The sequence below is a fragment of the Mustela erminea genome, chromosome 7, assembly GCF_009829155.1.
Source record: "Mustela erminea isolate mMusErm1 chromosome 7, mMusErm1.Pri, whole genome shotgun sequence".
In the NCBI taxonomy this organism is placed as follows: Eukaryota; Metazoa; Chordata; class Mammalia; order Carnivora; family Mustelidae; genus Mustela; species Mustela erminea.
This window is the reverse complement of record NC_045620.1, coordinates 23,927,414-23,941,481: the sequence shown is the minus strand read 5'-3', so window position 1 is coordinate 23,941,481 and position 14,068 is coordinate 23,927,414. Positions and strand designations below refer to the sequence as shown.

The window sequence follows — 14,068 nt, the reverse complement described above, 5'->3', positions numbered from 1 at the left end:
AGGAGGCTAACTGGTGGATCGCATATTTAAAATTTTCTTTACCTCTTTGTCCTGTATCCTTCACATTCCTGTCACATTCCTGTCATTAGATTCTGCTGATTTTTACAATTGGATTTTTTGGGTCATCTACTCTTTTTTCCTGTAATGACATGGTCTAGTCCCTTAACTTGTACATAAGTCTGTTTTCTTACGTCCTTCCCTCTCTTTAGCCATTTTCTGTTTATGTTGTACACATAACCTCAGGTATTCTGAACTCATCTGTGTTTTTTATTTGATGCTTGTTGTGTGATAGCATTATATAATGTGGACAAAATAAGTAACTTTGTTATTTCCTAGAACTTTCTTTGCCTCAGTCTTTACTTAGAACTGATCATTTGAAGAAGAGAAAGCATCTTGATTTTACTATTAATTGGGATTAAATAATACTGCACTTTACCACATTTACTAGAAGACTGTAATCTGATTGCTTGGATAGTAGGAATGCCCTTTTTCCTTGAATTTAAAGTTCAGAGTTTATATAAAATTCTTTCTAGTCAACACATACTTCTGCCACAGAGGTCTTTTGTGGCTTGTCATAACTCTGACCATAAAGTTAGCCCTTGCTTAAACTGGTTTATTTCTTATTCAGCTCATACTGCTAATTTACTGGGTCTCAGCACCCTTACTTGTTTTACCTTGTTCATTATAGTCCCCCCAGTTCCCAGAATAGGTTGGGATAAGCTAAGGATTCACTTTAATTTCTTTATATTTAAGCTGTTAGGGTGCCTGGGTAGTGCATTTGGGTAAGTGTCTGATGCTTGACTTCAGCTCAGGTTGTGATCTCAAGCCCTTTATCAGGCTCCATGCTCAGCAGGGAGTCTGCTTGGGACTCTCTCCCTCTCCTTCTGCCTCATGCCCCCCCCCAAAATAAATAAGCCTTTTAAAAGAAATAATAAATTGTCAAAGTTTTTATACTGAAGAATTAGGATGAAGAACCAAAATCATGTCAAAGCATTGACTTTCAGAAAGGATCAAAGAACATTAATGTAAATTTTAAAATTTTTAAAAAGTTTTTTATTTGAGTAATCTCTATACCCCATGTAGGCCTTGAACTCATGACCCTGAGATCAAGAGTTGCATGCTCTTCTGACTGAGCCAGCCAGGTGCCCCAGAAGAACATTAATATATGCCATGAAACTATATACAATAGATACTGTATGTGTGTATGTAACAATAAAGCAGGGAAACTTGTTTTCTACCATGACTAATCATTGGGTTCAACAGATATGTCAAATGTTTCTCATGTTTAAATTACTAGATGCTATATAAAGACTGTCTACATCCTTGTCATGACAGGGATTACAGTATTAGTTAAACTAAAAACCAGTAAACTTAATAAAAGCTAAGGCAGAATGAAGAGCTGTAGGAACCATACATAAATATAAAAATGCAGAGGAAATGTAGAGACAGTAGCAATTTAACTTCTTAGGTTTAAAGAAGCATTAAATCAGGTCATCTCTTTCTCAAGAAGTAGGATTTTATTAGGTAGGAAAGGAAGAAGGATCATTGTGAGTGGAACTTCCAGAGTAGCATATGAAAATACATAGCCCTTGTGAGGGACAGCAAACAGCTAAGGGTGGTTAGAATGCCAGGCGGCTGGGTGGGATTTGGTATAGGAGGAGGCTGAAAAGGTACATAACAATGTAAAATACCCCAGAGTTTAAATTTCATTTTTCAGGTATTAGAGAAGTATTTGAAAAGTATTTACATGACCACATCTGTTTTAGGAAGATAATTCTAGAAGATGTGAGGTTAAAAATAAAAAATTATTAGAGATCTTTGCATTAGCCTGTGTTAACAGATGATACTGACAATTTTTTGGTTCCCTGTCATACAGTTGACTGTTTTTATTCTTCTTATTTACTCTAGGAATTTAAATTTCGGGAAATAGTAAGTTATCTATTTCCAAATACTAGGACTATAACAAAGTTTTATGCATTCTAAACTGAGTTTTGGGGGTGCCTGGATGGCTTAGTCAGTTAACTGTTTGCCTTTAGCTCAGGTCATGATCTCAGGGTCCTGGCATCAAGCCCCACATCAAGCTCCCTGCTCAGTGGAGAGTATGCTTCTCTCTCTCTCTCTCTCTCTCCACCCCACTTGTGCTCTCTCTCTCTGTCTCAAATAAATAAAGTGGGATTTGAGCACTTAATTTCTCTTGTTCAGGCTTCACAAGTGACCCTTGGGCAAACTCTTAAGTTCTTTTGAGTTTGTCTTTTTATGTGTAAAAATTAAGATGATAGTATCTATCTCACAGACTAGTCTTGATTATTGAAATAACAATGTTTTAAGTCTAGACACATAGCAAACACTGACAGTTGGTGTTAGTTTCCTTTACCCCTCTTATTTTCCCATTTAAAGTTTCCTAAAATGGTTCTATTGGGGTTGGATGGGATTATGTGGCAAAACAGTTCCAAAACTTTGAATCCTTTTTACCCCCCAAGATTTTATTTATTTATTTGACAGAGAGCGAGCATGCGTACACACAAGCAGGGAGAGTTACAGGCAGGAGGAGAGGGAGAAGTAGACTCCCTGCCCAGCGGAGAGCCTGATGTGGGGCTCTATTCAGGGCTTTGGAATCATGACCTCAGCTGAAGGCAGGCGCTTGACTGACTGAGCCACCCAGGAGCCCTAAAAAACCACTGAGGGCGGGTCATTTCCTTCCTGTCAGGCCTGCATTGCTTTGGTTAATCAGTTTTAGAGGAACGCAAGAGCCCCTGAAATACAGTGGTGGGTCTTGCATAATTGTTTAGACTATTTCACCTTTTCTCAGACTAGAAATATATTAAAAAGAAGGGTTTTATATTTTTCCTGAGGCAATCCTGTGATTGAATTTTGTTCTGTATTAAGTACTAGAGCTTTATAGTACGTATTAATCAGAGATTGGTCTCGTCCCCACTTGAGTATTTTCTGTTCTGAAAAAGATTTCTTAGTGTTTATACTTGGATGTCTCACACATATCTCAAATTTTATATGTTCAGTACAATACTCTTGATTTTTTCTTGCCCAAGCCACTCCCCGCAAACCTGTTTGCCAGATCTTTTCCATCTTATTAAATGATACTATCTTCCATTCCCTTATTCATGCTAGAAACCTGAGAGTTATCCTTGCTGCTGCTTTTCTCCAACTTCTCATGTAATCTAATCCTATTGGTTCTCCTTAGAAAATACTTACTCCTCCCTTACTCCTCCATGAACATATCCATGTTCACCACCAAATCACTGTCATTTCTTGATTAGAAGGCTCTAGTAGTCTCTTAACTCCTACTTTTGTTTCCCTTTCATTTTTCCCACAGCAGTGGAATGATCTTTGAGTTTTAGTCTGATCATCGCTGTATTCTCAGTGCCCCAGATAGTACCTCATATATGTAGTAGGCACTTAGTAAATTTGTTGAATAGCACTCTTTTACTTAAAATTCTGTACTGGCTCCTTATTGCCTACTTCAGTAATATCTCTTATAGCTCTTTTTCTTTGTTAACAGATACTTTTTTTGATACTGCATATTGATTTCAAATCTCATTGAACTTTATTACACCAAGTATTCTAAAATACTGATGGAGCTCTAATTTATAGAATGTGAATACATTGTTGGAGTACTAACCCTGTAGCTGGCTTGCATGCTATCAAAAAAAGGCATGTATGTACCAAAGGACAGAAGTCTGTGGTACTTGTGATCTCAGGAGATTCATGGCTGCTACCTGGGACTGGACTTGTAGGATGCCCAGACTGTACTTTGAACTATATATTGAGCTTCTTGGGTAGCTGCTATACAGAGGACTCTAACAACTCCAAGGGTCGCTTTACCTTGATAGGTACTGGCATTCTCTGTGCTTTGCAGGGGAATATTTCCATGGCTGTGATCACCTCATTTATGGGGGAGCAATTTCTTATTTGTGGGAACCATGAGGTACTCTGCTGGATACATACCTACTTGTTACACCTTCCAAGGGGCTTGAACAAGGTTATTTTTTGGCAAAAGTTACTAACTCAAGGGTGAAGATGATGGAGTCAGTATCTTAATTAAGATGCATTTTATAGGAAGCTTTTGCTAATATGAGATATATGAGATGTTAAAAATAATCCTAGATTGTAACTCTCTTCCTCTGATGGCTTTCCAGCATACTTAGAAAGAATAAAATCCAAATTCCTTATCTGGGCCTACAAAGTTAAATGTGATCTCACCTCATTTACCATACTTCCCTCTTTGCTATATTTTCCTCAGATGTGCCAAGTTTTTTTTTTTGCTTCTCTCTAGAATGCTCTTCCCACTTCTCACAGCTAATTCCCTGTATTTAGATGTTTGCTCAAAATGCTTCCTCAGAGGCCTTCCTTACTAACAGGTCATATTCTGCCACAGGAGCCTGTTTTTCAGCATATGGACTTCCTCTAACTAGGATATTATCTCCCTGAGAGCCAGAGGCTTTTCTGTTTTGTAAACTGCTCTATTTATAGTTAGAGCAATATCTGGTATATGGTAAGCATTCAAATATTTGTTAACCAGGTTTGTTGCTGTACTTTCCAGTTGACATTAGAGTTCTGAGACTGTTGATACCGACATTGGAGGTATATTAATAGTAATTTGGATGCATTATATGGGGGAAGGACTATGTTTATTTACTAGGTTGGGAGGAAATACAAAGGTCATGACTGAATGAAATTAATAAATATTTTAGAGCAAAACTGCCTCTCTGAGTAAAAGTAATAATGTTCTGTGTAATCTTTATGAAATTAAGTTGATTTGAAGGACGAACTAACATCTTGAATATTTAAATATTTTTCCTTTTCTTTTGCCTAGTCATTTCAGCAAAACTTAAAGAAAATAAAAAGAATTGGTTTGGACCAAGTCCTTATGTGGAAGTCACAGTAGATGGACAGTCAAAGAAGACAGAAAAATGCAACAATACGAACAGTCCCAAATGGAAGCAACCCCTTACAGTGTAGGTTTGAAAGTATTTTCTATAGTATATTTAGTTTAGTAGGTGAAGAGAAACGAAGCTTTAAAAATTTCTCACTTGTTTTCTTTGCTCCTCCTCTTTCATTTTTTTTTCTCCCCTATTCCTAGGATGACTTTCTTTAGTCCCTGTTTGTTTCTCTTTAGATATTTCTTTCTGCAATCTCTCCTTTATCTTCTGTAGGTTAGTTGATGATGGTATCATTACTGCTGCTGAACAGTATCTGGAGAGCCCATGGTCATGGACCTAGAAAGATTCTTAACAGCTCTTTCCTTAATTTAGAGCTATGAGTAGCTCACTTAATTTTCATTTATTTATTTATTTGAGGGAGTGAGAAAGAGAGAACTCACATGAGGGGGTGAGGGGGTAGGCGGGGGTGGTCGAGGTGGGCAGAGGGAGAGGGAGACCAGACTCCCTGCTGAAGAGGGAGCCTGAGGCCGGGCTGGATCCCAGCACCCTGGGATCATGTCCTGAGCTGAAGGCAGACGCTTAATCGACTGAGCCACCCCGGTGTCCCACTCACTTTATTTTTTAGTTTAATTTTTAAAAATGGTTTTCTTTTGTGTTTTTAATTACAGTGCCCACACAGAACCTACATGAGGGTTTTCTTCCTTTAAAAAAATTACTAACTTTATTCTATAACTGTTTTAATACTTTACATAGTATGGTTATCTCTCTAGCTGTATATATAGAGATCTAACATACATTATATAGTTATTTAATATTCCATAATAAGAATGGACTATCATTTATTTTACTAGTTCTCTGTTATCACTTGGTTTCTAATGTTGTGTTATTACACAGCATCGCAGTATACATCATGTGCCTGTGTCTGTAATTTGGTGCTGTTATCTGCAGAATGAATTCACGGAAGTAGCACATAGCTCAGTTTTTAACACTTACTGACAGATCCCCATGTGTTGGTATTGAATACTCACTGAAGAGAATTACAGATTAATTTTAATGTTTTTACTAAAATGGAAGAAAATGTGATTTAACAACAAATGGACTTCAAAAGAATAATAGCATATTTAGTTTGGGTACCAACTATATTAAAAATGTAGTTCAAAATATAATTGGTTGTTACTGCATCAAATACACAGAAATTGTTTTTTATTACCTAACATTTGGAATTCTTGCATTTTTTTCCCTTAGAGAAGTAAACCAATGACTAAAGAAAAGTTTTATTTCTAACCGGTGAGATAAGATATTTGAAACTATATGCTCTTCACACAGTACACACTTATGTGTATAGTATTTATTCCTAATAAATTACAGAACAAATTGGATATACCTAACTTGTTCTTTAACTTTTGGATTTCTAGGGTATCTTTTTTTTTTTCCTTTTCAGCATAACAGAATTCATTGTTTATGCACCACACTCAGTGCTCCATGCAGTATGTGCCCTGCATAATATCTTGATATATTTTATGATTTTGAGCAAATGAATGAAATTTAAGAAGTGTCATTCTGATGGTTCTCATTTGTATTAATTTCAACAAAGTTTCTTAGACTTTTTTTGTTTTGTTTTGTTTTGTTTTTTTAAAGATTTTATTTATTTGACAGAGATCACAGTAGAGAGAGAGAGAGGGAAGCAGGCTCTCTGCTGAGCAGAGAGCCCGATGCGGGACTCGATCCCAGGACCCTGAGATCATGACCTGAGCCGAAGGCAGCGGCTTAATCCACTGAGCCACCCAGGCGCCCTTAGACTTTGTTTTTAATTAATGATCTTTTAGAGATTGTCTCTAAATTTTAAATTATGTGAGTAAATTTTTTTTTAAAAAGCAAATAAAATCTATTAAAGTTCACAGCCTCCATAATGACTAGAGATGTTCAACAGAATAATTTCAGTATTCACTGAATACTCATCTAGTTTTTCCCAGCTGCTGGCTGTGTTCACTAGATGTGCACTTTGAGGCTCTTAAACTGATGATGTGAATTCTTTAGTGGTTTAAAAGTTAAGAAAAAAAGAAACTCTCCCTGTAGCCCCTTAAGGTAGTGCTCTTTTTGAGCCCAGGTGTTTGGGGAAACGCATAGCTCAAGTTTTGAATTTTTAAGTTGCAACAGATTGGTCTGCAGTTTTAACGTGGCTTCCATTGTTTCTAGAATTGAAATAATTTAGGTCAGACCATCTTTGACAGTATACATTATCCTCTCACAGTATACTTTATCCTCTCTCAAATTAAAGTAAAAGTACTCATTTATTTTATTCTATCCCCACTATGATTTCCCAGATGACTAATGGAGGAATGTTTTCTTGATATGTTCTTCTGAATGTAATATCTGAAAATTTTATTTTATTTTTTAATTTTTAATTTCTATTTTTTTTTCAAGATTTTATTTATTTATCTGACAGGGAGACAGCAGCAGCAGGAATACAAGCAGGGGGAGCGGGAGAGGGAAAGTAGGCCTCCCACCAAGCAGGGAGCCTGATGCAGGGCTCCATCCCAGGAACTGGGATCATGACCTGAGCTGAAGGCAGTTGCTTAACTGAGCCACTCAAGCACCCCCATCTGAGAATTTCAAAGAGAAGACTACATTGTCCTTCCCCATCCCACAAAAGAAGAGGCAGTGTTAAGATGAGAATTTTTTAGTTTGTTTAAACTGTTAAAATGCTGGTGGAAATATGATGGGGGGATTAGGCATAGGTAGACTTCTGAGAAAGTGTTTATTTGTCCCCCCAGATTTGATCACCTTTTATTATTTTTTTTTATTAAGATTTTTTATTTATTTATTTGACAGAGAGAGATCACAAGTAGGCAGAGAGGCAGGCAGAGAGAGGAGAGGAGGAAGCAGGCTCCCTGCTGAGCAGAGAGCCCAATGCGGGACTCCATCCCAGGACCCTGAGATCATGACCTGAGCCGAAGGCAGCGGCTTAACCCACTGAGCCACCCAGGCGCCCCTTGATCACCTTTTAGAAGGACTGAGTCACCCAGGTGTCCCCAGATAGTATTCTTTTTTATTTTTTCTTTTAAGATTTTATCTATCCATTTGACAGAGATCACAAGTAGGCAGAGAGGGAGAGGGAAGCAGGCTCCCTGCTGAGCAGAGAGCCCTGTGCTGGGCTCTATCCCAGGGCCCTGAGATCATGACCTGAGCCAAAGGCAGAGGCTCAACCCACTGAGCCACCCAGGTGCCTCCGTCTCCCCTCCCAGATAGTATTCTATATAAGCATTTGGCAAGGTGCAAGAGAGTCTATATTTGACAGTTATTACAGACACTTTGCTTCTAACAGTGTGAAATTTAGGGTATCTAACATAATCCTCAGATCATGTAGCTGACCGAAGAACTTTTTTGTTTCTTGTTTTTCTCAAGACTGAGGAAGTTTTCAATACAAATTTTAATGCCAGACTTTGTTCAAATTACAGCCTGCCATTGACTAGCTAGCTAGCTGTGCAATGTTGGGTAATTTGCTTAACTTCTCTGAATAGCAGTTTCTATATCTGAAGGTGGGGTGGTAATTCCCCATCTCTTAGGGTTGCTGTGAGGATTAAATGATATAACCTCAGGCTTATCGCTACCTGACCTAAAATAGGGATTTAATTTATAAATTAACTTTTTTATACTATTGAAATAAAACTAGATTTCTAACAGTTTGTAGCATGATAGGCAGTTTTACTTTTATTGATGATGCATGAAGTTGCCCCTGTAGTTCAACTACAAGTGAAAATGATGATATGAGCATGTAGTATTCAGGTGTTTTCCATTAGGTTATAGAAAATGGGCAATATTGGTTGTACAGTAAACTCTTAAGGTCTACAGTTAAAATATTTTAGACATTAAAATTTAATTGCAATTTATTTAGGATCTATTGTGATTATTTTAATGAAAACAATACATCTTTTTTACCCGTCTTTGCTTTTAGTATCGTCACCCCTGTGAGTAAATTACATTTTCGTGTATGGAGTCACCAGACACTGAAATCTGATGTTTTGTTGGGAACTGCTGCATTAGATATCTTTGAAACCTTAAAGTCAAACAACATGAAACGTATGTATGTAAAAGTAACAGAAATTGTGCTAGGCTATTTGTTTTTCTGTATGAAATTCATGTGTAAAAGATACAGAATGACTATGTTTACTATTTGTTTTTATGCTTACTTGGTTATAATATTAAGGAGAAGAACCTTGAACTGTTTATTTAAAGCATTCCAAATAACCTTGATGTAGCCATTCATTTTCATTTTTGACCCAGTATTTTTCATAAATTTAATAAATAGGTACTTATTAAAAGATTACTTACTCAATTATGGAAAACTAAAAAATACAGAGCAGAAATTAATGAAAAATGTAATCCCATTTCAGAGACAAATATGGTTAATATTTCGGCAGATTTTCTTTTCAAATACTTTGAAAATTTACTAATTTTAGTTGGCTGTGGTTTTATTTGTGTGTGTATATATAAAATGTAGATATAATAAACTTGAAATATGTTTGTTTTTATTAGTATCATGATTTTAAAACATAGATATTTTTCTTCCCCCTTGACTAGCTAAAACATACTTCCTAAATCTCATTTAAGAGATATAATCCTTTTTTTTTTTTTTTTTTAAGTTGGTTCCACGCCCAGTGTGGAGCCCATCACAGGGCTTGAACTCATGACCCTGAGTGTTAAGACCTTAGCTGAGATCAAGAGTTGAAAGCTTCACCAACTGAGCAAATCAGGCGCTCTGAGACACAGTCCATTCTTATGTTACATGTTTTCACTCAATAAAATTCAGGCATATGTTGCTGAATAATCCTGCTGACTTATTTTATGCAAGGATGTAATGAATATAACAGATGATTGAGCTAGTTAGTATTTTACATTATGGATATTAAGCATTAGCAAATTTTTTTCTGTTTTTTAAATGTTTTGTGTCAAAAGGCCTGAAACCTCAATGAACTATACTAAAAACAATTTATAAGCACATAAATATCAAGTTTTTCTGACGTTCTTTTTAACAGTTAAGATGACTTAAAGAAAGAAAAATTGATCATTTTGTTCTGTAATTATATTCTTTTACAGTTGAGGAAGTAGTTGTGACTTTACAGCTTGTAGGTGACAAAGAGCCGACAGAGACAATAGGAGACTTGTCAGTTTGTCTTGATGGGCTGCAGTTAGATTCTGAAGTTGTTACCAATGGTGAAACTACATGTTCAGAAAGTAAGTAATCACTTTTTCTGTAGGCTCTTTAATGATTCTTAACATTAGCCACCAAAGAACGCTGATGTAATCAGTGCTGTTCTTTTTCACCTTAAAGAAATTATTTCCTTTTTAAAAGGAGACATTATTTTAAACATTTTCCTTTTATTGTGTTGTTTCTGTGAATAAAACATTTTTCTGTAAGTTGAAAAGCTAACCACAGAAAAGTTGAATCACAGTTGCCTGTATAATGGGTTGATTTATAAAGTATTTATTTTATAGGCCAGTAATCACAGTTAATATGACTTATGATGCCACATCTTCTCCAGTGCCAGTGGCTGACATAACTTGCCTGCAGCTGTATCTGGTTGAGTATAAATTTGACGCAAAATCCCGCTTAGTGCTTAGTAATCCTACTTAGTACTGTACCAGACTGCCAATACAAGCCGAAGTCCATTTGCCATTCCTGTGCCATTTTCTGTATAAAGCTGTCTTTGTGTTACAATAATAACAAAATCAATTCATTATATGTATGCCATTATATCTTATAAATTATGATTTACTAGCTTTTGTTATAGGGAATAAGAAACATGAAACAACAGTAATTGAAAGAAGTTTGGCACCTGAATTAGTGCCTGTATAGCTAGCATGCTTAATAAAACTTCTTAGTCGATTCCTTCTAGATAATCAAGTGAAACTTAGAGGACCCAAGACAAAGAGAAGATTAATGGTTTTCTTGATTAGTCTGACAAAGTTTTTGTTTATTTATTAGGAACTAGATTATGAAACATTTTGCACTTGTCAGGTGTTACTATTCTTCTGTTTCTACTTTGGAAAACTTCTTACTTTTTTAACTTGTGAAAAAAAATTTTTTTTTAAGATTTTATTTATTCATTTGAGACAGATACAGAGAGAGAGAGAGCATGAGCAGGGGGATAGGGACAGAGGAAGAGGGAGAAGCAGACTCCCCACTGAGCAGGGAGCCCGATATGGGGTTCAATCCCAAGATCCCAGCACCATTACCCAAGCCAAAGGCAGATGCTTAACCATGTAAGCCACCCAGGCCCCCCAACTTTTGACCTTCTTTAATAGCAGGACCTTCAAGATAGTCTCTGTATCTTCCAGATTGGTTCTTTGAGGTTAATGAGGGTGGAGAGAAATTTCTGAAAGGATCATACTGTACTGCTTCAGAGTTGACAAGTTCATTTTAATTTACTGCCATTCACAGGAGCTCTGAATAGTCAAATTTTTCTATAGATTAGAATTCTGGAAGATAATATACAACTTAAATGTCATTGTTAAATTGCTCTGAACTCAGTATTTATAGCTTCCCAAGTTTTTTTACCCCCTACAAGTTGAAACTATTAATGCAGAATATTTAATAATTAACAAAGCATAATCGTCTTCATATTTCAGAGTAGAATTTAAACTGTATATTTACACTTACTTTAATGTTTATTGCCCATGGAAGTGAACATTTCTATGTCATCAGTTTTCCACTCAGCTAGGAAAATAATTGATAGAATTTTAACCTGATACTTAGAGGTTTTAAACTGGAAATTCACAGTGGTTTCCAAATAAAATAGCTGCCAGTTTTTGAATGCTTGCTGTGTGCCAACCACTATGTTGGTGTGTGTACATATATACTCATTTAACCATCATAGCTTTGAAGGCATAACCTATATTTTGCATATAAGGAAAGTGAGGTTCTGATCATTTAAATAGTAAGTCCCAACATCTTACCAGCTAGTATGATGCAGAGTCAAGACTGAAACACAAATATTTATGTTTTGTATTCTTTCCAATTGCTTTCACACTTAAAAACCTAGAAATTTTGAATCACATCATGAATTGTAAGCAAACAAACAAAATCCAGTTCCTTTCACAAGCATGTGTGGTAGAAACTACACTTGGATTGTTCTTTGGTTCCATTTCTGTAACTTTAACTGCAAGCTAGAAATGAAAATTAGAGTTTAGTACTAAAATTTAATTTCTAGTACCTGCAGTTGTTTGGTTGGATGAGAACTGGGGGAATGAGGGAGATTGCCTTTGTATTCCAGTAATTTTCTACTGTTAAAGATTTTTAGATTTTTTTTCCCCTGAGGATGTTAGTCAGAAGTTTTGTTTTTGTTTTTTAAGAAAGACTTTATTTTTAAGTACTGTCTACACCCAATGTGGGACTTAAACTTAACAACCCTGAGATCCAGAGTCATATGTTCGAATGACTGAGCCAGCCAGGAGCCTCAGTTAGAAGTTTTTTGGGTTTTGTTTTGTTTTTTAAAGATTTTATTTATTTATTTGACAGAGAGAGAGAGATCACAAGTTAGAGAGGCAGGCAGACAGAGAAGGGGAAACAGGCTCCCTGCTGAGCAGAAAAGCCAATGCGGGGCTCAGTCCCAGGACCTTGAGATCATGACCTCAGATGAAGGCAGAGGCTTAACCCACTGAGCCACCCAGGTGCTCCTAGAAGTATTTTTGTGAAAGAACACATAGGATGGTTCCTAGAAGAAATTTGTTCTTGTAGATGTAAATATTTTTGGTTAAGTTTTTGGTTTTAAGTTTTATGAAAAGAAATCACTGTCTGAATTTTAGTATTAAGAGTCACCAAATAATAGCTTGCTATATATTTAAATGTACTGTGAAAGTTGGTTTTCCTGATGGGACAGTATTATCTCTTTGGGTACCTAGAAATTTTTGGTCATTGTTCTTGGTGGATAAATTTTCTTTTTCTTTTTCTTTTCTTTTTTTTTTTAGTTTTTCAGATTTTTTTTTGAAGATTTATTTTTATTTGGCAGGGAGAGGGGGCAGAGGGAGAGAGAGTCTCAAGCAGATTCCACACCAAACCTAGAGCCCCATCTCTCAACCCTGAGATCACAATCTAAGCCAAAACCAAGAGTCAGATGCATAATCAACTACGCTACCAAGGCACCCCTGGTGGATATTCTAAAAATGGCAATTACTTTTTCAAGTAAAGTAAAATTTTCTCAGTATGTTTGTTTTTTCTTTCCACTTATCTTCAAGCTGTATTTGAAAACTAGAGAGCTTTCTATCCCCACTCCAGTTTCCCACCCCCTGCTCTGGCTCAGAGAATAATTTTAATATGCAAAATGAGTGTTAGTTGTAGTTGTCACATTTTCTTTGATAGTCTTTCTTATTTCTCTGGTTTAGAAAATAATTTCATAATTTGCTCTGGTGTTTTCCTCTACTTAAGTACAGCGTTAATAGGCTTTTATGAATCTCTGGGAAGAATCCTTTAGTTAGATAGACTTATTGTTTTAACACTCAGTTCTAAATTAACAAATTGAGTGTAGGCAGTTATTCATATCTGCAAGTACTTCCCTTTCATCTATTTTTACCTCTTGGGCTGCTGGTGGTGGTAGATTATTAATTTAACACCTGTCTTCCCAAATATACCATTGAAAAGTATTACTGTCAAAGACATTATTTTTCCTAAAGACAAAAATCTATTTTAGTTATGAATTCATGATTATAAAATGGGAGCATACTCTTGTAAAGATCTTTATTCTTTACCATGTGTATTCTTGGTATATATAAAATTATTTTAGGGATAAGTTTTTCAGCACATGAGACCTTTGGTTCTTATTGGGTGTGTTCCATTCCATTTTGATTTTATCTTACTTCCTTGCATTAGACTCTAGTTTTTGTGGTCCCTTTTAATTTTAATGTAAATAGCCATTTTTGTGTGAATATGTAATGTTTTCTTATCAGTATAATAAATTCTAAGAAACTAGCTTAAATTTTTTGCTTTACCAAATATTATTTGAAATTACTAGATCTCAGTAAGGTCTGGGCACCAACTAATTTATGGAGGGAAACTTATTTGACTTATCTTTGACGTTTTCTGTGTATGCTCAGAATATGAACGAGTTTGCCCTCCTCAAGAAACTAGGAAAACTCTCCACTAGTTCTACTTTAAAATCCAAGTATTGAAACAG

General features: G+C 35.8%; 1 protein-coding gene across 5 annotated transcripts in view; it reads left to right on the top strand.

The window, feature by feature from the left end:
• Positions 1–14,068, top strand: part of ITCH (itchy E3 ubiquitin protein ligase) — a 131,373-nt gene that overhangs the window by 49,214 nt on the left and 68,091 nt on the right. For all 5 annotated transcript variants that reach the window (XM_032350908.1, XM_032350909.1, XM_032350910.1 and 2 more), the window contains 3 exons: positions 4,832–4,973; positions 8,854–8,978; positions 9,996–10,133. In XM_032350908.1, coding sequence (XP_032206799.1) covers positions 4,832–4,973; positions 8,854–8,978; positions 9,996–10,133 — 405 coding nt within the window. The remainder of the gene's footprint in view (positions 1–4,831; positions 4,974–8,853; positions 8,979–9,995; positions 10,134–14,068) is intronic.